The sequence below is a fragment of the Rhodnius prolixus genome, unplaced genomic scaffold (assembly GCF_049639745.1).
Source record: "Rhodnius prolixus isolate KJV_2025 unplaced genomic scaffold, Rpr scaffold_4, whole genome shotgun sequence".
Classification (NCBI taxonomy): Eukaryota; Metazoa; Arthropoda; class Insecta; order Hemiptera; family Reduviidae; genus Rhodnius; species Rhodnius prolixus.
Genome location: NW_027411614.1, coordinates 23,500,445 through 23,526,651, shown reverse-complemented (window position 1 = coordinate 23,526,651; position 26,207 = coordinate 23,500,445). Strand labels below are relative to the sequence as shown.

The 26,207-nt window shown below is 33.7% G+C and overlaps 1 protein-coding gene across 3 annotated transcripts in view; it reads right to left on the bottom strand.

Annotated features, from left to right (window-relative positions):
* Positions 1-26,207, bottom strand: part of kkv (hyaluronan synthase-like protein kkv) — a 78,051-nt gene that overhangs the window by 14,265 nt on the left and 37,579 nt on the right. For all 3 annotated transcript variants that reach the window (XM_074132681.1, XM_074132682.1, XM_074132680.1), the window contains exon 2: positions 12,699-12,817. In XM_074132681.1, the coding sequence (XP_073988782.1) occupies positions 12,699-12,808 (110 nt within the window). In that variant the 5' untranslated portion in view covers positions 12,809-12,817. The remainder of the gene's footprint in view (positions 1-12,698; positions 12,818-26,207) is intronic.

Genomic DNA, 26,207 nt, shown 5'->3' with positions numbered 1-26,207 from the left:
ATAACAGGTTAATTGACAAGTTCAAAAATGGCTACTTTTTTAGGACTTTAAAAGATTTTTGTGTGTAACATAAAGAATTTAATTAAAACTAAAAGTTTAAAAGGAAAATAGTGTATAGTGAAAGTTTCCAAGCTGCCTTACAGCGCTCTGGAAGGAACGCGTGACCAACATTGTCTGTTACAACATACTTCTTTCGCACTCGTTATGTGTCTATCTCACACGTACACAACCATAATCCTTGCACGCTTGTACACCAGGTACAATCTGAGTCATTCAAGACTGAAATCCTGTTACAACAACGGCGATTTATCTTTCAAACCTAATGATCAGTCATTTTCAACCACCACAATCGCAACATCCGGAACAAAAGATTTAAGCGAATTGCTGAAGATTTGGGGAACATTAAATTGATTTAAAGAGGAAAACTGAAAGCTGATGAGAAACAATCTTTCTCTTAGAACTGTTGTGGAAGGTTACAAGACTGAAACGTTTTTTTTTTTTCCTTCTTCTAAAAGATGTTTACATCTTTGCCAGGGTGGAATCTCTGCACATCAGAAGGAATTACGCCCTTGGGACTTCTTTTGAGACGCAAAGTTAGGTGGATTGCATTAATTAACTCAGAAGATGATTCTGTTTTAAATTTTAGAATTATGGTGAATTAATTTCATTAAACTGAATTGGCACTTCAGAGGGTCAGCCATTTTTTCCTACTTTTGGCATCTCAACATAGAAAAACTGCCCGATAACAATACTTACTTCTAATGAGAAATAATAGAAGCAAATCGAGGTGTAAGAGAAAGAGAAAATATTCATAGAACTGCTTTAATGCTCAGGTAAGCGGTGATTTGTTCTATTAGTCTTGCTATTAAGTGAAATAAGTCATTGTTTATTTAAAATTGTTGGAAGTATTTTGGTAAAACTGCTGAAAATAAAATAAACTATGTCGTAGAACGTTTTCATATGCTCAGCACGTATTTCCGGGCTTAACGGAACAGTTCAGTTAGTTGGAATGGCCCAATTCAATTTAAAAGAAGTAGTTGTTTCATTTTATTTTTGTAATTTAATACAAATAGTTTTACCAACTATTTGTAAAGGCATCTTAATTTTAATTACGCAACTTATCACACTTTCATTAGTTCAATTAGTTACTTATTTTGATTTTAATTAAAGTAGTAGTTATTGTTTTAAAATTTATTGATGCAATGAAATTTAACGCCAGTGCGTTTTTTAAATTCTCATGTAACAACTCATCTTAACGAGATCAACCATAAAAGGAACGGATTTACCTTTCTCTGACAGTAAACGAATGGAACATTGATAAAGTTTCCTTCAACTTTTCCCTGTCCTGTAGAATTCTTATTCTATGGGATTGAACTAATTTAGTCAATAACCTTGTTATTATTAGATATATTAGAATATATCTTGTTGTTTGTTATGAACTCAAAGAGCTCTGTGTAAATGCTGCCATCATCAGCTGCCAGAATAGTATTTAAATTGGCAGGTAACGGACATCCAGTCCCTAGAACTGCCCTCCACAATCGTTCTCTTCCTTTAGTATTATTAGCACATTCCAGGATTAGATGGTTGGCGTCTGCTATTATTCCAGAAGTAGAGGAACACTGGTGAGTTGTTTCCACACCAATCCTGGCTAGATGGTGCGGTGAATAATTGTGGTAAACCTCATTCTAATGACCCTGCTAACTAACTTCCTAAATTGTAGTTTTTATATCTGTAAAACCAAGGTCTTTTGGGGACACTAGATTGTATGGCTGTGTAAAATTGGCTTTTTCTCGCCTTTGACAATTCGTAGATCCGCTGCCATTCTGTATAGCACTCCGTTTTTGCATAATTTTTAATATCGGAGACTAACATTGAGTATGGAGATGACGTCAGCGGAAAGATCAATCATTGCACATCCCACCCCGTCTTGATTCTTAGAACTAGAACAACTGATATCCGTTGGGAAAGTAGCGGTGTAATTTGTTAAGAAGCAGCGCGTTATTGCAAGAATTTGAATTGTTTTCCTTGTATTGGAGAAAGTTTGTATGAATATTCTTACTATTTTCCATAGAAACTAACAGCTCAAAACTTAAAATAGGGAGCAAATCATAGGCTCTTCTTCTTGCGCCAAAACTTATCGGTAAAAACTCGGGCTGTTATTCTGCTTATCTTTTGAATGCAGGGTTGTCTTTTAATACAGAACCTTTCAATAACCTTAATCATGTCTTTCCATGCGTCTTTTGCAATGGTGTCTCCATATCTTTACCTCAAAAGTAAACTTGACTAATCTTCCACTCTTCAATCTTCATTAAATATCGCCCCAATATGAGTCTATTTTCTCTGACTTTCTTTTTCTCGGTTATATCTCGAAGTTTCCTTTAATTATGACATTTCTGACAGTAATTTTTTTCCTTGATTCGTTTCAAAAGTCGCATTTCCGCTGCCTGAATTTGGATTTAGATGTGATAGTGTACGATTCAGAAGGAACCGGTTTTAAAGACTGGTTGCTTAGAATATTTGCAAATATCTTCTTATTTTCTCTTTCTAGAAAAGTATTGCGATCAGGCCCTATTTTCGAAATCATTTAGGTAATGTGGTTTTCTAGAAAATGGTCAGCATTTTTTTTTTACAAATTAAGACGAACTTTTGTTGGTTGATTGTGGCCAAAAACGTTTTGTCTCGTGATCAAGAACTCCTAGGTTTGAGCCTCTATTAATTTTTGTTTTGTTTTTTTAATGTATATTTACGTATGCATATTTTTCGTGTACAGACCTGCATAGTTCCTCGGGTTTTCTCGTCAAATGTTAATAATTAAAGTCTGTAAACAATAATTATTTCAGTGGGAAGTACATATTACAGTTTATCCGTTATAGGCGTGGGCGACCTTGGAACATTTTTTTTTATAATAAAAATATAACGAGTTATTGAAATACAGCAACAAGGGTCACGAGTAGGACCAGTTTCTACATTATTTCCTTATTGCAACAGATAATTGCTGAGAAAAATATATACATATACGTATATATTTTTGGAACAGTTTATTATTTTGCTAAAAACCACAAAAGTTCTGTGAGTAACGTTGGGTATCAAATAATGATTAAATTAAAAGACTTTCTTCCCACTTAATGTGAACTGAACGATGATTTGAATCTCTTCAAGTCTATACAGTACATTTAAAAATTACTGTCTACTTCCAGTGGTTTTAAAAAATAAATTAACCTGGTGCAAGAAATTGGTCTCATTGACGATTTGAAACATCAAGTGAAGCTTCATGTAGTTTTCAATCATCATTTTCGAAGTTTTCGAATCCTGTTACAATAAATGTACTAAACATTCTTGAACCCTGAAAGCTTGAAGAAGATATGAAATGAAGACTAAGAAATTCAATAATAAACTCAGAAATATTACTCAAAATACTATGAATAATCGGAATAAAGAAGGCTTAAAATCAGGTGCCGGAATGAATCTTAAAAATATAAATTAAATAAAAATATGAAATAATTATACAGAATATTTTATTGATGGCAACTAATAGACAGTAAAAATTTAAAAAATGGAGGAATTTAAAAAAAAAATAGAACTTAGAAAATGCATTTACAATTTTCTCTTCTAAAATAGACGTGTGAGTGCCACACCCGATATTAATAACCTCAAGGTTGAGGTTAACCTGGATTGCAGCTGAAGGCTCATTTTCAATTTCGAATAAGATAACTAACTTATCTCTGTTCCATTTGGTCATTCGTTTTCTGTTTCAGAGAAAGGACAGTTAATCCGTTTCTGTTTATACTTGATCTCGTTAGGATGAGTTTGACATGAAAATATAAGAACGCCTTTGCATTAAATATTATTTTTATTAAGAAATTATCTATCGATAAGTGAAAGGTAATTATTAATTCACTGATTGAACAGAATGTTTCGCTCTAATAAGGTATTGTTTTGTTTACGACAGTTAACTCACTGATTTAATACAAACTTGTGGATTTTCATAAAGCGGAGGCAAGGGATGGTGCGCACAGACTAGTGAGAAATGGACAATGGACGCCCATTAGCTCCTCCATTGGGCCTATGAATATTACAGAAAAGGTTGACCCTTTGCCGGTCTTAGGCATGGTTGGTGACAGTGTCTGTCCTAGATACAGTTTCTAGACTCCGTTTCAGGTGATCCTTAGATCGAGGACTGAGTGGAGGGGTCATGTGGTTTACGGATGGCTCCAAGATGGCCTGCGGGACCGGAGCTGGAGTGTATGGGGCTAAACCTAAGGTACTCATTGAGAGTGCTCTTGGGAGATATGCCACCGTCTTTCAGGTCGAGGTTTTTGCCATTAAAGCTTGCGCTGGGGAAAATCTGCGTATGGATCTTAGAAACATCTTTTTCGGACAGTCAAGCGGCACTGAAGGCCCTCTCTTCCTTCAGAATTACCTCTTCCCTGGTCTGGGAAGGAACTAGTAGGGAAAGCTCTCGACCTTTTTAGAACAGGAGGTTTCACCTATTAGACTTAAGGGAAAGGCACAATAAGCCTCTTGTGGCTGCGGTGCCGTGGGGATAGGGTCCCGCCCCGTCTTTTTAAATCTAAAAAAAATCTAAAAATATTGATAAGTTCAACTTGAAACGATTGAAATATTCCAATTTAAATAAACAATATTCCTCATTGCTGGAGCTGAAAAGCGCCAGAGCAAAGATTAATTAATTAGGTCAAACAATTATAATAAACAATTTCTACACTACTGAATTAGACTGTGAACAATGTTACAATGAATTAAGTATGTGTTCCATAGTAAGCTTTCCGTTTTAATTCTACCTATATTTACACTATTAGGAGAGCATAAGAAAACATTGCCTTTCTTTAGGTGTTGAGAAATAGTCTTACATAAAATCAAACATACACGGTATTAGCTGGCGAGTTAAAGGTATAAGCATAGTTCGCTTGTGCAATTGTTGACCTGGGCTAGTCTGTAATCTCAGTATTTATGTTGAACTTTTTAAATCGCCGAACACTATGAAATAATCTATGAAAATGAAAAGGCGAGGTTTACTACCAGACTACGCCATTGGGTGGGGGAACCATGTTCTTCGTGTTAGTATAGTAACTAATAAAAATGTGAACGGGTCTTCTGACCTCATATGTTACTTTCACTAACGACCTTCAGTCGTTATCCTTTCTTATCTGACTCATCTTTCTTGTAGCTTTTCCAGCTGCGAGAAAATATCACTGCCATATTGATTAGTCTCTCTTTTCTGGGCATGAGTTCCATTTTAGTAAGGAAGGTTTTGTTGGTAGGCAGTTGTCGTCCAAAAACGGGAGAACAGTGTCATTAAAAGCGAGGCAAGCCAGACGCACGCTAGGCTAGACGATTTTCGTTACAATAATCTAAAACAGAACTTGAGAGATTAGAAATGCAAGAATATTTTTGTAAAAGTGCTGTCTAGTGTTGTATCCAATTTAATTATTTATTATTCATTTCTATAAAGAGTTGGTGATTCTTCCTTAAGAACCATAATTTTCAGAATGTACCATGGCATTTTTTTTCTTAAACTGGGTCAATGTCGATAGTTTTTCAAAACAGAAAGTATAAATACGTGGATCTGGTAAGTGGACAATGGGTCTGGCGTGCTAAAGAGTCAGTTTATTTGATAGATTGGTCAGCTACCATTCGGATGGAGAAAAAAATGAGAATAATCTTGTTCTTTGAAGACACTGAGTATGGTTATAAACATTATTTTTTGTTTTTTCTCATTGTATTTTGTACCTACTTTATAACGTCCTAAAGGTGAGCTTTAAAGCTTGACGAAACTCCAAAAAACCATAAACATTCGAAAAGATATTAGTGTTTTGATTGGTATTTTACTCTAAGCTCTTCCAAAACTCCATCAAAAACAAACGACAAACATCTAGTGTCAAATTTAATTAAAATTGTACACAATTATATTGATGTTGAATGCTAGTTTTTACAAACAAATATATTTAAAATTATAACTCGAAATTTACTAATGTGATTCTGAGATGTTGATTATGATCCATATTTTGAAAAATAGATGTAACGAAAATTACACTTATGTGCAGGACATAAAGTGAATCCGTAGAGGTTATTTAAAAACCAAAAAACATAGGAAATTAATTGCAACAACTTACCACACATTAAACTCCTAGATTATTTTAGAAATATAGCATTCAAATATTTATTAAGATTTAAGATATGAAGTATCTGAAATATTTCAACAAAATAATATTACTAGTCAGAAAGTTTGTAATAGTTGAAAGGATGGAGGTCATTTCACTGTTTCGATTTCACAACCACAAGAACAGATTTATAGTGTCATTTCTCTGCCACGGTTTCTTGCTTGTATACTGTAATGTGTCGGTTAGTTCGCTTAATATCTGTACAGTGTTATAACGATTCTACTTAAAGAGAACATAGTTTTGAAAGGTAATAAATAAGTACAAATACCTTGAATAAATAATTCCAACTTAACAGAACAATGTTTAGTATTTTTTTTTTTTTTTATCTTGATGAACTGACTTGTAATGTTGAAATACTTAAAAATTGTTCCGCTTTTCAACCGTCTATCTTGATGAATAAGTTACGTAAAGAAGTCGCTTGTAAGGCTGGGTTTAACGCCCTACTAACAAATTAGGTGTCGTGGACAAGGGCAAGTACATAATTATTAATTTTTTGTTGTTGTTAACCAATAGGCTACAAGCGGAATCCCAACTGGGAATCTTCCACTTGAGGATAAGCCATGATTGATAACCACTATACAAACACCTCTAACGAATATAAATGCACAAGAAAGGTTAACATAAATTCATTTTGGCATTCGGCAATTCATTCTAGAATTTAATGAGTTAATTTACCGTTATTTAGTTATACAAAGTATTAATACACAGGTGAAAATGTTACAAATGAAGGATACGGTTAGCGAAAATCCGTCTGAAAGGAGCTGGTTACGTTAACGCATCAAATTTAAGAAAATAATTGATACAGACTATATTGTAGATTTACAATACAGAATGTACAGATGGACAATAGAGAAAACGTAGAATAACAGGATTCAGAGCTAATAATAAAATAATAAATATCAAAAAAATATACTAACGGCTTATGGTATGATGTGAAGAAATAAAATTATGGCGAAATTATTTATAAGTGATATACTTCAAAGTATTCATTTAAAATAATAATATAATATAATAAAATTAATAATATTTATTAATCCATCTTGATTTAACGGCAACACACTTTACAACACACTTGTAAACACTTTAAGAAAAAATTGTTGTACGTGGAAGCGGAAGATACAAAATATAAACAAAGAATCCACAGCAGTTTAATTGTGCAGGTTATAATTCGCTGAACGGAAATTCTGGAGATAAATTTCAACCAAACGTTATTGCCAGCAACAACATTGAATAATAATAAGCATTATTTTTTTGTTTTTCTGTTAATAAGTTCAAGTGTGTACTATGTTTTTAAGCTCAGTCTGTTGTAGTTTTTTCTTTACTATCTTTTGTTTAGAAATTATTGTATACCTTTTTTTAAAATAATTTTGTTTATCTTTTCTTTCTGAAACTTATTACTTGTTTTACTTTGAATTCTAATTTAATTCAAAGAATAATTGGTTATTAGTTTTAAATTGCATTATTGCCTAAACATATCGAAAGTTGGTAGCTTGTTTAATTTTTTGGTTTGTCTTTAGAAAAAGTTGAATTCTTTAAACTATATTATTATTATTATTTGTAGTTTGATGTTTGGTTGATTTTCTATAATTGAAATATGGAAATCAATTATTTACTAAGGAATTAGAAGTATAAACTTTAATAACACTTTAAAATAACTATTTAATGACTAGTGTAGTACGAGCAATTCAAACATAGAAACATAAAGCTAGATAACAATTATGATGGCTAGACAGATTGACACAGCGTTAATAAATAAAGGTTGAATTTAAATTCTCTCTTCTGAAGGCAAAGCCCTCGAATTTATAAGAACTGGTTTTCATTATCTTATATTTGTGTACAAACTCTATGAAAAACTTAGAAATTGTTAGGAAAATCTCTTTTAACATTTCGACCTCGACAACCGCATCATAACTCCGTCTACGTTGATTTTTTTTTATATATGTATATAATTTATATATTTTTATTTTTGAATTCTAGTTTTAGATTCGTTGCTCTTCGCCTGATCTTCACATTTCACTTTTGGAAATTTAATTGAATTACTGCTATCTCTCACTAAGAGAAGGACCGTAGAAAGGAGAGCCCAGTGAGTAACCTGTACACAAAAACTTTCCATTCTCAATCGAGAAATATACAATTAATTTTAATAATATTTCCAAACAACTCACATAATTATACACTCAAATTTCAACTTTTAAAATGTCACCTGAACAGATTTTGGTAGGTATAAACAAAGATGGCATTATAAACATACATAAAATAGGCCTGACCTTTCTTTGCATAAAATAAACTCTTGAATTGAATATAGATTCACAAATTAATATGTTAATATTTAGATATTTTTTAAAATCATAAACTGTATTTGTGACAGCAAATTTTCATTATGGATAAAGCCTTGACAAATATAGAAAGTAGTAATAATGTAATTTAAGTTTTCTTTATTAAACTGAACTGCTTGGGGCTATTGTTTCTCTTGCTATTTATGCGGTGGCGATTTTCTGTGTTGCTTATTTCAATCGAGTTGTGCCGTTCACTTTTAGAAAAATATTTTGTTTAACGCATTGTTAATGCATTAGACAGATCATTGATTGTTAGCAAGATTGTTTTCTTTCATTTAAAACTGTGTGGATTTTCATCTAGTCTCAGATTTTTTTTTTTTTTTTGGTTATTTTTTGGCATTGGCTTTCGCCATACAGCCAGCATCGTCTAGGTGCTCATCACTAGAACATCACTCACTCTCCATTCTTACTTATAAATACAATCGCTTCACTCATTCATCCCTCTACTATATACAACTATTTACATAAACTGCAGCTAATGGATAGATCAGTACTCTATATTCCTGCCATCCTTATAGCTTAACCGAAATTAAAATCACGTAATCCTTCTCTAATCATTTTCTTCCATTCTTCCATTTCTTCATTCTAATCGGCTATAACTTTTACATACATTTATATTTCTTTACTAGCTCTGCTATAGATTTAAGCACACAGATGTTGGTGGAGAATATTATGTCTTCTTAGCGAAATGGTGCATCTAAATACCTGTATATGTCGTCAAACATTCGTTTCCTTTCTACCACATAACGTGGACATATCATTATTATACGTTTGAAATCCTTCTCCTCATTGCAATCTACGCAAAGAGTAGAGGACCTTTTGTTGATCCTGTGAAGATAAGATCCACACACCGCGTGGTTCGCTCTCTCAGCCTGCTTATTGTCTACAACAACCCATTTATTAGTGTCAGTTACCTTAAACCATGGTTGTCTAGGTAACTGATCTGCCATAGTTTTATAGAATCTCCCTTTATTACCATTACTGTAATCTGTCTGCCATTTTTGTAGCGCAGGTTTCGCAATTTTGTACACTTCATATCGGTCTTAGTCTCAGATATTGAATCATAATGCTTTCATAGATATGACTTCCGTTAACTGGCACTTTGGTAACGACACTACGTGGCTCTGAAGTCGATAATGAGCACGGAGATTAAAAACTTTTAAGTGTAACATTTTTTTTGGAGGTGGTAAAATTTAAGCACTTTTAGTACTTAGAGATTCCGGTTCTAAAGCGCCATTTTCTGTAGAGCACAGGATTACTTGAGCTATAAAATTCCAATTTTGCAAGAAAGGGCGAATATTGTGAGCCGCTTTTTTAGTTTTCACCTGATTATGTATATTAAATTTGGAATTTAGTTACAACTCTTGTAGAAGGAACCTTTCTATTCGATACTTTCCGAGGAGGCGATCAGTGGACTTCTCTCTACTGTTCCATTTCAGTTTCTATACCTCATCAGTAAGATTTTCTTAATATTCTTTGCTAAAATTTGAATTTTTGAAACTCTTATTGCCTTCCCACAGTCAGATAAAGAACTTTTGAATTGTTTTCAAGAAATTTTATTGGACGGCCGTTACACGGAAGGTAACACGTAAAAAAAGGTTTCGAGATTATAAAAAAAATCAAGATTCGATGGAACTTACGGCCATGGATTCTTGTAAGAGAAAGTCGTGTGAGTGACCAAGCCAGATTTTTATTCTGGATTACTTTTTAATATTTATAAAACTTAAAAACTGAGTGAAGAAAGTAAATGCGGCTGTAACGTTTTTGGTAGTCCAGAATACTGTTTTAAAGTTCATGTTAGTAGAGTGGGAGTCATGTGTCCAGTATGAAGTTAATATCAAGGTAAACTGGTCCTGATCAACCAGGCTGTGCATTTCTTATCTACTCTACACAAACACGAACACAATTCTAGTTGAATATTTCTTTACATAAATTTTATTTACAGCTATTTTTGTGAATAACAATTTTGCTTATTGCAGACCAAATTATGTGAAACTGAATTAGTTACTTATTCTACCAATCTTTGGAGTCCTATTCAAGATAATATTCTCCTAATAATTAAAACTTAAATTGTGGTACTGGGTACGATTCCCGGTCTTTAGGCCTTGGATTTTATTTAATGGTTAATAAAAGAAATTTACAGTAAAGTATGTTTACTAGTCGCCTCCGTCCACGACACCTAATTGGTAGTTGGACGTTAAGCCCCGCCTAAAAAAATAGGCGATTACTTTACTACTACTTTTACTAATTAAAACTTAATTTAGTTAAGTGGCACTTTTGGATAGTTTATTTTTTCCAAAAGCTCCTGTTCCCATGATGGCACAATTTAAAGTGTCAAATTCGAACGTTCTGCAATTTCACATTTTGAGTTATATTGGTCAACCAATTTATAAAAAACCATTCAAAGAGAACAGCACGTTCTGAAAGCCGTTCAGAAGATATGGCAGAGCAGATGAGTCACGTTACTGAAATATGCGCAGCTGAGGAAGACCGCTAAGACGGTGGAAAATTGCCGAACAAAAAAAGAAGTTATAGGAATTAGTGAAGGTATCCACAAGAAAGTAACATTAGTTGGATGGACAACCTAATAAGGCCGAAATTGCAGATTGCTTGGTCGGACTGGGGCCAAAGCCCCTGTATTGGAGGCACGGGCAGATGGCCTTCATTTTGGCTACCATCCAACGCAAGAAGCTGGGTTGTTTTATGACAAATTGAGGGGTACATTCCACTCAGGTGGCAATAAGCTCTTTGAGGAATGGCATCTGTTCTGTGGAAAATCAAAGAAATTCACGATTGATCCACTGTTTCTTCTCGATTGACAGCAATCCATAAAGAAGAAGAGAAACTAATTTGCTGTAAGATACCGAGGAAAACTTGGAAGTTTCCTTAAAAAAGCCGGAAAACCGAATTAAAAAACGCATTCATTAGTAAATATATGATTTAATTTAAAACAATAGAATACCATATATGGTACTATTTATTAAGCTTTTAATCTCAGTGTCTTCTCAAAATGTTTTAAAATCGATGTTTAAGAAGCTGTTGGCACTACCATCAATTGGGCAGTTTGCGCCATCTTTGAGGAAATCGAGGTGAAATGCTACACCTATTGGGCAACCAATAATTCTTTCTGATGCAGTACAGAAAGTTTTATATCGGCGTTGAATACCACTTGGAAGACTCTCCATTAAGGTTGTATTCCGTCAAACTCAAAATGAAGTTTCTATACCAGATTAAGGAATAAGTGCAAATTTAACTGTTTCGCTATTATTTTAATGCACCTATTGATGAATATAGATGCACCTCTCGGAACAGTAGATGAAAAATTACTGTTTAATAACTCTCTGGAACCCAAAAAATGAAATTAATAAATTAGCATTTAACTTCTAACAAGCGTTCAGTTTGCATTAATGATGTCACCGCTTTTAGAGTATTTTGTTTTCCAAACTTTAAGTATAAATTAAAACTTATTTCTTTGTGAGCACGACCTATAATTGAACAAAAAGGGGACTTCTTGAAGGAAGTGGCAATATTTTATCAACGCTTCGAGGTTTTATTGCAGTTTATGGGGTTAATAGTCGAATTTTGATGCTATGGGACATGCCATAATAGAGAACAGGTTATTGTTATTTTTTTTGTTAAAAAACATTAGTTTCATGTTTCACCGTTATGTCGCGGTTTTTTGCTGTTTGTATAAGTTTATCGCCAGAAGGAGTTTCAGAGTTCTTCTCGTGATAACTTAGTGAACTGTATTTGGCTCAACAAAATTGTTCGCTTAACTCAATAAATCTAATCAATATCATGAATCGAATCATGCTGTTTGCGGCAAGCTCGAGAGCGCTGTCCCATTTGGGCTCTGTTATGAGCAGGCTGGTGGCGCCATTGTCTTAAGATGTTGCGCCTTAAATAATAATAAAATATGGCAATAAGCTCTTTGAGGAATGGCATCTGATCTGTAGAAAATCAAAGAAATTCACGATTGATTCACTGTTTCTTCTCTGACAGAATTCTACAAAAAGAAGTATGAGAAAAGAGAAACTAATTTGCTATAAGATACCGAGGAAAACTTGGAAGTTTCCTTAAAAAAGCCGGAAATCCGAATTAAAAAACGCATTCATCAGTAAATGCATGATTTAATTAATAATGATAGAATAAAACGATAAAATAAAAGGGCAGTCGAACTTACCTGCCGCCATAGAGATCGTGTGTAAGTGGGGTGCTTTCATCGTCCGTGTTGTCATCGCTAGCATCGTTCGTCGGCTGAGGGACGTTGAAATGCGGCCTCATTGACGTCATCACGGGAGCCTGCAGCAGAAAAAAGGGCTTTAATACTCTAACGAATCTGTTATTACGTTAGATTCAAGTTAATTTTCATGAACCAGATGAATATCCGATTAATATAATCCTCATTTATAGTTTCAAAATGCCTTTTTTGGATATAGATTTTTAAGTGAAGTATCGTTTTTACAATCGCCTTTCTTTCGGCATGGATGTTTGCATCCTACAGTTTTACTTTGTTAAGTGATGGTATGTTTGGTACATCAGCGGCCGTACTATCACTTGCTGCAGTGTAACAGCCATCACTGCGAGACTTCACTTCCCTACCATTTCAATTTCAAGTTAACATATTCGCTTGTTGCAAATCATTTATTTGCTATATAAAAATGTTTATTCTCAGTTATAGGTAATTTCTGATTTCTCTGATTGGTGAAACGTTGAGGAATTGTGTTGATTTATTTATTTTTTTTACATATATATGTTTTTTTTTTTTTTTTAACCCCTACACTAGACTTAAAAGAACAGAACTAAACAGACGCTATCGACTACTTAAAAGACTCTTAGACGACAGATCAAAACTCTCTCTGGACAACAAAAGGCTGATTTATACTTCTATTTTGAAACCCATCTGGGCGTATGGAATAGAGCTCCAACCAAACGCTCCAATCTCCAAAGGATTCAATCGCTACAATCTAAAATACTTCGAACTATCGTAAACGCTCCATTTTATGTATCCAACCTGACTATACACACTGACCTTAACATTCCTTTTGTCACCCAAGTTGCTAAAACACGATACAGAAAATTCCACTTCAGCCTGCAATCTCATATAAATCCTCTAGCTCAAAATCTTGTTGACATATAAATCTTCTAGAACTTTTCTTGACAACCCGACAAGACGTCTTAAAAGACAGTGGTGGCCTCGTGATCTCCTCTCAAGAGAAGAGAGTGATTAACCATACAATGTTTTGGTGTGTTACCACTGGGTAACTTCTCCACTCGTTACCTTATCATTTACTAATCTATTGTATCATTGTTACTTATAGCGCTAACGCGCTGATTGTAGCATAAATGAACGCAAAAAAAAAATTTACGGCAGTGTGAAGTCAACAAAACTGAAAGAACACCTAATGAAAATGAATCATCTAGAACAGGGATCGGCAACCTATTTTAAGTAGAGAGCCATTTCTCCTTAAATAATTTTAATAAATCTTACCAAGAGCCGCAGGGATGGTAGTGTGAACAACTCTGTAGATCATTTTGTATTCACAAATTATTGTTTTATGACATTCAATAACATTTAAATGTTTTTATATATTTATTTTCACATATTGCAAAGTAAATAAACAAATAAATAATAACTAAACCTGTGTTTGAATGAAAATGGCGGCAGTCCTGTATATTACGTACTGTATTTTAATATAATTCTATTCAATTTCTAACCTATCACATTTAAAATTCTTTTTGAAAAAATATCTTTACTTTAATAAATGAAATTTTCATTTGTTTCAATAAAATTGAAAAATACAATATATTTTGGGCAGGCTGAAGAGCCACAAAATTTGGATAAAAGAGCCGCATGCGGCTCGCGAGCCGCGGGTTGCCGACCCCTGATCTAGAACAATGTCAATGGGCATCAGGATTTTCTACTCAAAAAATAATATTTTATCTCTAGAAGAAAGATGAAAATCCCCCTGAATTTTTCAGAATAAACAAGCAAATCCTTGGATTTTATCTAGCATTTTGGATCCAAGCATTCTTAAATAATTTGTTAAAATTTTTTTTTTTACCCTCGCCTTCACGGTCAATGGCTACTTCGGCCATACGACGTCTGGCAGCCCAACATAAAATACTATTTTTTTTGTGTGGGTCCGTGGGCATATTGTCCCCACGTTAAAATAAAACAATACTCAAGAGTAAATAAAATGTCTGAGCAAGCAATAACAAAACCTTTGTGGTTAAAATGAGGAAAATAATTCAGGGAAAGCTGTTTAGACCACAATCTTAAATGATCTAAACGGTAAGAGGTAGAATATCGCCCAGATTTGACACCAATAATATACATATTATTTATAGGCATAATAGTTAATACTTAATACTAACATTGATCGTAATGGAGAACAACTAAAATGACTGTCTACTTGTCCATGGTTTTGACTAGAACACAAGTTTAGAGTTGGTTTGATTTAATTGTTTAGAAAGCTGAGCTTCCCCCACTTAAATTTATTTGAAAGAGGACTTAAGTGTATATAATTAAATGGTGCGAAACTATTTCCTACAATCCATCTAGTTCCGATTGCTCGGTATAGGACTGAAATTCGCAAATTGGAAGTCAACGTACTTACAGAGTTTTTACTCTATGTAAATCAAACTCTGGGAATGGCAATCTCTTATTCTGTTATTAAACTGATGGTTTATGGGGGCTCTAACCTGAACAGTAATAGTTTACTGCTATTATCATTATTTTTTATTCAATTGATTATCTAAAATTCAGAAGGGAGACATTGAATTTGTTGCGGTTTTGGATTTGTTGCTTCTTTGATTTTGTCTCAGTATCTTACGTTACAAATGGCTTAAATGTGCTTTACGAGTATAAACAGCTTGTTACAATTGGAGGGCAAACTCCAAAAGACGTTCCCATTGTTGCTCAGTGCTAAGAACTCTCTGAAATTTTGTAATTTTAATTTGCCCAGAAAAAGAATCAATCAAAACCAAAGAATCGCATCAGTAAATCGCACTTTTGATTGAATTTTGGGGCCACAATACGTAGGATTTAGAGCAGTGATGGCCCGCGCAAGCTTTTTCACTGACCCCCAATTACTAGGCAACCATTTGTTTCTTTAAGCGGGTTGATTTAAATTTTCTAATTATGTGGATAATTTATATTCTACCTTTATTTTTTCAAACACAAAAGCAATTTAAATGCTATCTATAACCTTTAGTTTGTTCATTACAGTTCTAAAACGCAAATGACGACAAATGCTTTTGTAGAATTTGAAATAAAGCAAAAGTGTTTACAAAATATCAAATAAAATATATAATTTTACTCATATTTTGTTTGTTAAAAAAATCGACAACCCAAAGCAAATAACCGTATTTAGATTTTTCTTCAGATAAAATACACTTTTGTAAGATTTTGTTCAGTTATGTTTGTAAAAAGAGACTTCCATAGCACTTGTTTCATCCCGTTTTACCCGTTAAGCCAACTGAATTTTAAAGATGTTTAGTTTTGCAAATATTCAGTTTAAAATTTTTAAACTTAACTCTTGTACAAATGGGCATTAGTGATCCAAGAGCTAGTACTAAAAAAAAAAAAAAATGAACAAAATTTGACCCACGTCTCAAAAAGGTTCGCCATCCCTGATCTAGAGAATACTTTATTTCAACAATTTGACTCGCTCACCATAATTGCTCTTACTAGAAGTAAAAGAAGGAAAAGCGCACACAAGAGCGGAGATCTTAACAAATATAGTTCAAAATTTACACTCAATTGTTAAATTTCATTGTTTACTGATATATTTTTAAAATTCCGTTATTCACACTCAAAATATCAACAAGTTCTATTGGCTTCAAGCTCTATTAACTAGTGAATTCTATTCGAATAGCAGAGAGTGAAAGACTGAGTTATGACGTAGAGTATACTAGTGACGTGGTCCTACTAATGAAGGACACTATTGTACCTTGAACTTTTTATTTTTTTTTTGGAATGTCATACTTCGCTGTCTGTAAGATGTGAGAACCTGAGGGAAAGGTATGGTGATTAGAAAGACAAAAGAATTCATTGCAGGAGTGAATATTATGACATTGTCCAGGTAGACATCCTCGCCTGCGTAGTATTGTTATTTTTATTCGTGTGTAGGGAGAGGCGAAGCCTTACACTTTCCCAGATCTAAATAGGCTTATACAGCTTTTACTAATGCGACAAGACGTTAGCAAGTTTGGATTATTAGTGTATAGGAGTGTAAGATGAGCTAGAATTACCTGTTTTGCAAAACCCAAACAGTTGGGAATCATTAATTTCATTCTTTGGAAGGGACTATTCAGTTAGTGTGATGTAGACTAGTATGCAGGAGGTCCTGGATTCAAATCCAGAAGTAGTAATCTTTCTAGGAGCCACTACTATTCTATTGATTAGTGAAAAGAACACTAAACGAGCAGAGGTATTACTGAATAGAATAAGATTCAAACTATTTTTTGTGAATATCGAGGTGCGGTCTTAAATAAAAAACAACTTTTTGGCTTTATACCAACGTTTCGGTAATTTTGACTACCTTCTTCAGGGTATTATAAAAAAAGTTTGTGAAGTTTAATGTAGAGCTACGAGTATATCATCAACAGTAATGATGATATACTCGTAGCTCTACATTAAACTTCACAAACTTTTTTTTTATAATACCCTGAAGAAGGTAGTAAAAATTACCGAAACGTTGGTATAAAGCAAAAAAAGTTGTTTTATTTAAGACCGCACCTCGATATTCACCAAAAATCATCTATCAACAACGGTCGAAAAAACCATAACCATCATTCAAACTACTGTTTAAAAAGAAATAATTTGCAAAATGGTAATTAAGGAATAGCAGAAGTTTGGAAATTGAAAAGGCTTTCATTAAAGTAATAAAACAATTTGAAAAGCCTTCTACCAAAAGTGAAAAGAAAGAAAATTAATTCTATGACCGAACTAGTAAGTTTAACCACTGAATGAGTCATCCATCTTCAGCGTGTTTTCGTAGTTTAACGGAAATATGTGTAATTGTGGCGTTATATTTACATTCACTAGTGATTAACACAGCACTAAAATTGACAGAAAATTGTAAAGAAATAAATGTTATGGCCTTGAGTTTATACTGATTAGTACATGGACAAAATAATGTTTTAAAAGGAAACACCGAAAAAGAATAATGTTGCAATTTTCCCAGCACATGCGGTGCTGGTATTGTGAGCATTAAAGATCCAAAATAACCAAAGGAAAAACAGTAACTAATAGATGGGAGGTAGCTGTGAATTGCGGCTATAGTTTCTCATGAACTCAATAAAGCTAACGTGAGACATTAAAAGTAAACGTATTGACCGCGTTGATTTCAATGTAAGTCATGATATTGATCTTATTCGTCGATATAATGTAGTCGTATTTATTTTTACTTAATTCTAAATTCTCATTTAGTTTCTAAGGCGAAATACAGTCGAACCTCTCAATATCGGACACTGGCGGGGGAAAGCAAAGTGGCCGCTGTTTGGAGGAGTTAGGCAAGTTTCATGATGAAAAAATATGGGTTTTTTTTCCAAACATCTATTTAAAAATTGTTTGTTATTAATAGATTTAAAAACGTGCATAATTGTATAATTATTTAGCTACATGATATGCATCAAATTTTTCTTAATTATCCAAAAAATTTATCAAAAAACTACATATTATTGACTTATTTAATAATTTTTATAATAATCATCACATTTATTCACAACAATAATAATTTATGGTAAAATTATCATCATACTAACATCTATTATTAGAAAAATAAACAAACCTTACGGCAAGTTGACGATTGCTCGATTTGTTTTTTGCAAAATCTTCCAACACATTTATTTTCTCTTCTAAAGTTAACCACTTTCGTTTGAGAGACATATCGGAAAAAATAATATTGTTCGTCCAAAGTTATATTGAAAAATGATTAAAATGGTACAAGAAGTATGGGTTTATATAGGAAACTTTAGGAAAAACTAGAAAAAAACAAAAACTTGAGAGGGGGATAATTCTTTCTATCGCCGCATCAAACGAACTTTTAAGAATAAGGTGGTCGTTGGTGGGAGGTGAAACATATAATCCGTTCCCCAAAATCAATGTCCGAGGTCGCTATGTAGAGTGTCCGTTAGACGGAGGTTCTTTTATATAGAAAGTGTATAGGAGTAAAACGGGGAAATCCAAAAACTGTCTGTAAATGGAGGTGGTCGCTAGTGAGAGTATCCTTTATAAGAGGCTCGACTGTAATATTAAGATAGATTGTCAAAATTTTTGAAATTTGAAATTAATTAATTTATTGCTGTAAATAAACTTTTTGGAGATCCCCTGAAAAATAGTTTCAAAATAGTTTAGTAACATGACGAACTGTCTAAAATTTATTTTTGCTGGATACACGTAAATAAAAAGTAAATTAATGTTCATCTTTTCAGGGAGGTTTCACGTCCAACAACTGAGCAGGTTATGCGGTTTATTTATTTCTGTACATTTTATTTTTTTATATCATCAAATTAAGTAAAATCTGCGAGAAACAAACAAGGAATTTATCCTTGCACACGGTAGCAATTAGCTTAGGCAGCCGTATCCAGGTAATCCTTCCCGAAAACCATCACAAAAGCAAAGAACATTCATGGCTCCAGGTGTAACATTGGCTAACATGTGACCCTCTTCTCACTTCTCTAACCTTGAACTTTTCTTTTTTTTTGTAATTAGGTCATTCTTTTATTTTAATAATGGCTTTGGCAATAGGATTTTTACAGTAAAACTCATCACAATGTTATTTCTGACACTGACGTTCAAACGTCAGTACTGTTATTTCTTACGGTTGGTAATGCAACGTGGGAAATCTCCATCAAAATCAATCAACCAGAAATGCCACATTACTGAGAGGGTTTTTTGAGTTTTTGAGATATTTTATTTTTTGCGTTTATTTTTGCTACAATCAGCGCGTTGGCGCTATAAGTAACAATGATAACAGAGTAACAAATGAAGCAAACAAGTGGAGAAGTTACCCAGTGGTAACACTCCAAAACATTAGACTGTTAGTCAATCTCTTCACTTGAGAAGTGAGGCCACTGTCTCTTAACGCTGTGTCTTTTCACTGTCTCTTGTCGGGTTGTCAGAGGAAGAGTTCTTGAAGAAAGATTTTGAGCTAGAGGATTTATATGGCATTGCAGGCTGAAGTAGAGTTTTTAGCAACATATGTGACAAAAGGAATGTTAAGGTCAGTGTGTAAGGTCAGGTTGGAGACATAAAATGGAGCGTGTACAATAGTTCGAAGTATTTTAGATTGTAGAGATTGAATCCTTTGAGATTTGTGCATTTGGTTGAACCCCACAGCTCTATTCCATATGCCCAGATGGGTTTCAAAATAGAAGTATAAATCAGTCTTTTGTTGTCCAGAGAGAGTTTTGATCTGTCGTCTAAGAGTCTTTTAAGTAGTCGATAGCGTCTGTTTAGTTCTGTTTTTTTTAGTCTAGTGTGGGGTGAGATATTTTTTGGAAAATTTCTTCAACAATTTTCTTTAAAAAATCTGTCCCCTATTGCATTTTTTATTCCGAGAAAAATTCTCCTTGTTGGGGAGGAGAAAATTACTCTCCTTTTAAGTGTTTCTTATGTATTTTGAAGGGAATTGCTTGAGTGGAATTGTCGCTTTTCTGTTCAGTGCTATAGTTATTTGCAATTTATTTTCCCTTCAAATTTTAAGTTTCAAGGCAAACTGCATTTCGCTAATTGCAATAAGAGAATGCTCCTTATGAATGTTCGCTTCAAATTTTTTTCTAAAAATATTTTTTCTGTTCTTTTTGTTGCAGTTTATTTCTACTATCTTAGGGGCACGTTGCAAATTTATTATGCAATTGCAGTTGAATTAGTGAATGTAGCGAAAATCTCGTATGAACACACACACAGACTATCTTTACTACTATTCACTGATAAAGGCGTTGGATATGAAAAAAATTTTTTGAACCTCCAAACATTCTGAGTTACATTTAATTACTATCACTTATTACCACCTCATCTGACAGAAGAACTCTTAATCTAATTTTAGAATGAATACAACACTATTCTCAAACCTATGTGGACCTACGGACTAGAGCTGTGGGGTTCAGCCAAACCAACAAACATACGGACAGTACAAACATTTCAGTCAAAACTCCTCCGACAGATAGCTGACGCTCCTTTCTACGGTGACTAACCTCACTCTTCACAACGACCTCAACATTCTCTTTATAGACCAACTCGCCAAGACTAAATACTAAAAATTTCATACTACTCTCTCGACTAGCTCTAATCCTCTTGTACTGTCTCTCGCTTCCTCTGACATTCCTAATACTCCTCGCCGACTGAATCGCCAGTGGCCCCGCGACTTCCTTGTAGTCTAAAGAACTAAACGCCATTATTCTCCTATCACTCATCTCTCCTCCTCACATTCTCCTCTCTCTTATAGAGAGTGCTACCATTGGGTAGTTTCTCTCCTCCTGCTCTTCCCGCACCAGCTCATCATATCTCATATTTACTCATTGTGTACATGTATACAGATGGTAAATTACTAAACAAATAAGTAAAACAAAAATCTAATTTTAGGGGGAAATATGTTTCCCTTATAAGTTGTAGACTAAATTTGCATGCTTACAAGAGAATTACAAAATACGGAATAATCTATTTCATAAAGTATTATCTTTCAGTCAGCTAATCACCTTCAAATAGAAATTCAGTCCTACATTCGATCTTATTAATCACATACAGGTGGTTGAAACTATTTCAGATTAATGAAATCAACAAAGGAATATCACAACGGAAAGTTATGAGCTAAGCGTCACCTTGAAAATACGTAGGTAGGAAACCTTTAAACTCATTTGTATGAGTCATGAACTTCTGTGGTCAAGCCACTCAAGGAATGCCCAACTCTAGAAAGATAACGCAACTAGAACTTCCTTGTAAGATTTTAGTAAGAGATTAGCTGGTCGTCATTTTTCCTGGAGATGGATCTAACATTAAACAGAAATATGTAAACAAATATATTGTTCATGATAAATAGAAGTGATAATTGTTGCTTGTACAGCTTTAAGACAAACATATTGCTGCAATTTTATGTAAAAATTATCGTGATTTGGAATTTATAATTAGTGAACTATCCTGAGATGTGGTGTAATAAGACAGGAAATGACAGAAACAGAAATAAACATACGCACATTTCGACAGTAACCAGTAAAATAATTGATTATTTCACAATTATGTTTAAATCAACGTTAAAAAGAGAATAATAACTCGGAATTACCCCCAATGATTTCCAGGCCTACGAATTTTGACAAAGAAACCTAAAAAAACATGATTTTATGGTATAAGAATTTGTTTAAAAAATAGTGCACATTTTTTTATTCTGTTGTGTAAGTAAATATTTTGTACTTTCTGTTACTCTAAAGGTATTACGAACGTGCAGATATTCTGATTTGCGTTCTCGCCGAAAATATCTGCTTTTAAATCCCCCGCAATTTGAATAAAAAGTTTTTCAAAATTTGTATGTGAGTGCGTGTATGAGCTTGTATTCACCTCAACTCAAAAAGAAAGCCTATCTTTGTCTTTCATTTTATCCGTCTAAGCAAGCACTTTTATTCTATCCCTGGCCGATTTCGCAATTCCGGCCATCGTCGGAGGTAAAACAATGAATATGGGATGAAGATACTTCGACTTTATTTACTTTCACACTTTGGTTTAGCAAAGAATACGAGGGTCGTTTGAAAAGTCCGTGCAAAAATAAAAACTACTTAATTTTTTGGGGTAAACCTTTTTTATTTTTCAACATAGTCTCCTTTTAGGCTTATACACTTCGTCCAACGCTGCTCTAGTTTGTTGATCCCTTCCGAATAATAGGATTTGTCCAAGTCTGAAAAATAGCCATTCGTTTCTGCAATCACCTCCTCGTTTGAATAAAATCTTTTTCCCGCCAGCCATTTCTTCATATTGGGGATCAAATAGTAGTCCGAGGGAGCCAAGTCTGGAGAATAGGGGGGATGTGAAACGAGTTGGAACCCTATTTCCATTAATTTTGCGACCACAACTGCTGAGGTGTGAGCTGATGCGTTGTCGTGATGGAAAAGGACTTTTTTCTGGGCCAATCGTGGGCGTTTTTCTTGCAGTTCGGTTTTCAAACGGTCCAATAACGATGAATAATATGCACCTGTAATAGTTTTACCCTTTTCCAGATAGTCGATGAGGATTATTCCTTGCGAATCCCAAAAGACAGTCGCCATAATCTTTCCGGCCGAAGGAACGGTCTTCGCCTTTTTTGGCGCAGATTCCCCCTTGGTAACCCATTGTTTAGATTGTTCTTTGGTCTCAGGAGTGTAGTGATGTATCCATGTTTCATCCACAGTGACGAAACGACACTTAAAGTCCTGCGGATTCTTCTGGAACAGCTGCAAACTGTCCTTGCAACACTTCACACGATTTCGTTTTTGGTCAAGCGTGAGCAATCGCGGCACCCATCTTGCGGATAGCTTTGTCATGTCCAAATGTTGATGCAAAATATTATGTACCCGTTCATTCGAGATGCCCACAGCACTAGCAATTTCACGCACCTTCACTCTTCTGTCATCCATCACCATATCATGGATTTTATCAATGATTTCTGGAGTAGTAACCTCAACAGGGCGTCCAGAACGTTCAGCGTCACTTGTGCCCATATGGCCACTCCGAAAATTTTGAAACCACTTATAAACTGTTCTAATCGAAGGTGCAGAGTCACCATAATGTTTATCAAGCTTCTCTTTAGTCTCCTGAGGCGTTTTGCCTTTCATAAAGTAGTGTTTAATCAACACACGAAATTCTTTTTCGTCCATTTTTTGAAAATCACTCGACTTCCTCGATTCAAACGAATGCCAAACACAAAGAAATAGACCGATCTGGCTGAAACTTGGTGTGTGTTCTTCCAAGAGATGCTACTAACTAAACATAACCTCGATACGCGCCAGTGGTGCTATCTCTCTGACTTTGCACGGACTTTTCAAACGACCCTCGTAGTTCAAAAATTTGCAATGAAGAACTTTAAAAATTCCTAGCAGAAGTAGTAAGTAAGTAAAGTAATCGTCTATTTTTCTGACAAGGCTTTTGGTCGATCTACCAAATTAGGAGTGCGTGGACAGATCGGAAGCACATTCTTTGCTATTAAAATTTTACAAATTAAATAAAATGTAACTAGACGCGGTATTCGAACTGGGCACCTCCCACTTTCAAATCCACGCTTGTTAACCACTACCCCAACACCTGCGCCTTCTCAACAGGACTATGTAAGGTAGTCATTGTTTAGAAGGATATTCATAATTTTAAAATGCACAAATAACTGTGGTTATATATCATTTACCGGAATTGTTCGGGTATTGATCCGGTTCTGCTTTCTAAATACGCACAATTAAATTAATTATTGTAATCTAACCGAAATGTTTGGTCATCCATAACCTAGAGTTATTTATACTACATTTATTTTATCAATAATCAATAAAACTTTTCGTCATTTCCGGTTACGTGAAAAAGCGATACTAGAAAGAGATTATTCCGAGTCTTCTAAATGCTGTTATTCGTCTTTTGATGCTGGATTTCAGTACTAATCAATTCCATGCTAATTTTTTGTAGTCTCGAGTGATATTCTTTGCTCGTTCTAATCTCCACAACTCATTCATTCTTTGCTATTCTCCATAATAACTCTTGCGCTTTCTATCCATTCTGTGTAATTGGCGCGGTTTCTGAAGGAAACAAAGAGTTTAGCTCCCAGACAATTCTAAATGCGAAGGCTATTACAGTTATCGACCTTGCAAGCGGTACCCCAAGGTCGCCTCGCCCCGTTACTGCATTCCTCCCTCTTGTGCCTCTCTTTTAATATTTTCTCTTTTTTTTCTCTTAAAAAACTAATTTTTTAATACAAAATAAAAAGTATCTAAATTATTTTACAAGTTGAAAGTACAAAAACTAACTTCTTATGAGTTTTGTCATTGAAATTATACTTCCTGTGTTTCATGAAGAAAATACTTTATCAGACAATTCAAGAAGAGCTGAAAATATGTCTAACGGGAAGTACTGGAACTCGATACAATTTGGGCAATCCAGAATTTATAATTGTGCGTGTTATCTCTAAGATTCGAGCTGGGAAATGTTGAGAATCACCAATAATGTAAAAAATGAAATAATAAAATTAATGAAAACTCTTTAATTTGTAATGATGTACCCATTTTCATACCACAAAAATCTGAAAAATAGAGAAAGCTTAAACAAAAAAATTACGGAGAAATGATATCTACACGACAACTCCTAAAATAACTAGTATAAATTTGCTGGTTAAATATTCACATCAAAGAACTTTATTAGGTACAATAGAATGGTGAAAATTGTAAAGTATGTTAGGATTTTGAAGTAATAATACTATTTTCGTAATTGTTTAAGTAATTATACAAAATACCTAAAAAAAATACCAATTTCTTTAAATATTCTATTCCTTCATTCTATTTATCCCTTAAGTCTTATTAATTAAATACAAAATTAAACCCTCCTGAGGTTTTAATTGTTAGCTACCTTTATTCTATATCAAGGCGGCTGTTATCAACATCACCTACATCACGATCGATCAGCGAGTGTAGTGCGAGACGGAAACTTAAGTGAAGTCGAAATCAATTACCAAAGTGATAAATCTACCCTCTAATAATGAATGAAAGACTGAATTCGATCAAGTAAACAATAAAAATGCGAGCTATGATAGATAAAATCAAAGATATTATCCAGCTCATATTTTTTATGTATGTGATATTTTAAAATAAAATAGTTCATAGGCTTAACTGTTTTTTATTTTTTCAGTTGCAATTTAAGTTTCTGTTTTTCTTCAGCTGGTCGTTCTTACGGTTTTGATAGAAATCTCACTGTCGTGAGTGGTACTGAACGCAATCACGTTTGAGTAGCTGAGATTTTTGTTTCTTGACCAGTAATTGTTATTTTAATCAAAACGTAATCAGATTCTCTTTTTCTTAAAATAGAAATAAACCCAACAACAGATAACAGATAGATACACTTAATAAAAAATAATCTTTACTGGTAAATAGAGGATAGAATTGATTTTTAGAAACGTTAATACTCGTTCAGAACTGGCGACAGTTACTTTATTTCAAGGTAAGCTGCAACCCTTTGGATATATTGTTGTAGAAAAGACAGATATAAAGCGATATCCTGTTACCAAGCCACTTGGAGAAGTGATCAACCTTGGCCACATGTAACCGTACTGATACAAAATAAACCAAATAAAAGAGTATTTCCCCACTCTAGTGAACAACAGAGAATAGCGGATTAAATGTCATCATCCAACTTGTTCTTTTTCTTCTTTGTGCTATTTATTTTAATAATTGTTCTTTATTCAGATTATTAACAATAAAACCAATTTCAAATAGTAATACGATTTAAATTATATTTGTGTTTATTTCTCATAATTACAAATTAGAAATATGTATTACGTCATGTCATACAAGTTGTGTATGTGCCTCATTAAATTACAATAAATTTAAGTTTGGTATATTTATTTGAAAATTATTTGAGAGGTTCTGCTATAAATAAGTAAAAATAAAATAAATATTTTACAAAGCACATATCGTAGATATTGTGCGAATTGAATCTATGCATGTTAAAAGCCACTAGATTATATTTGTTGTA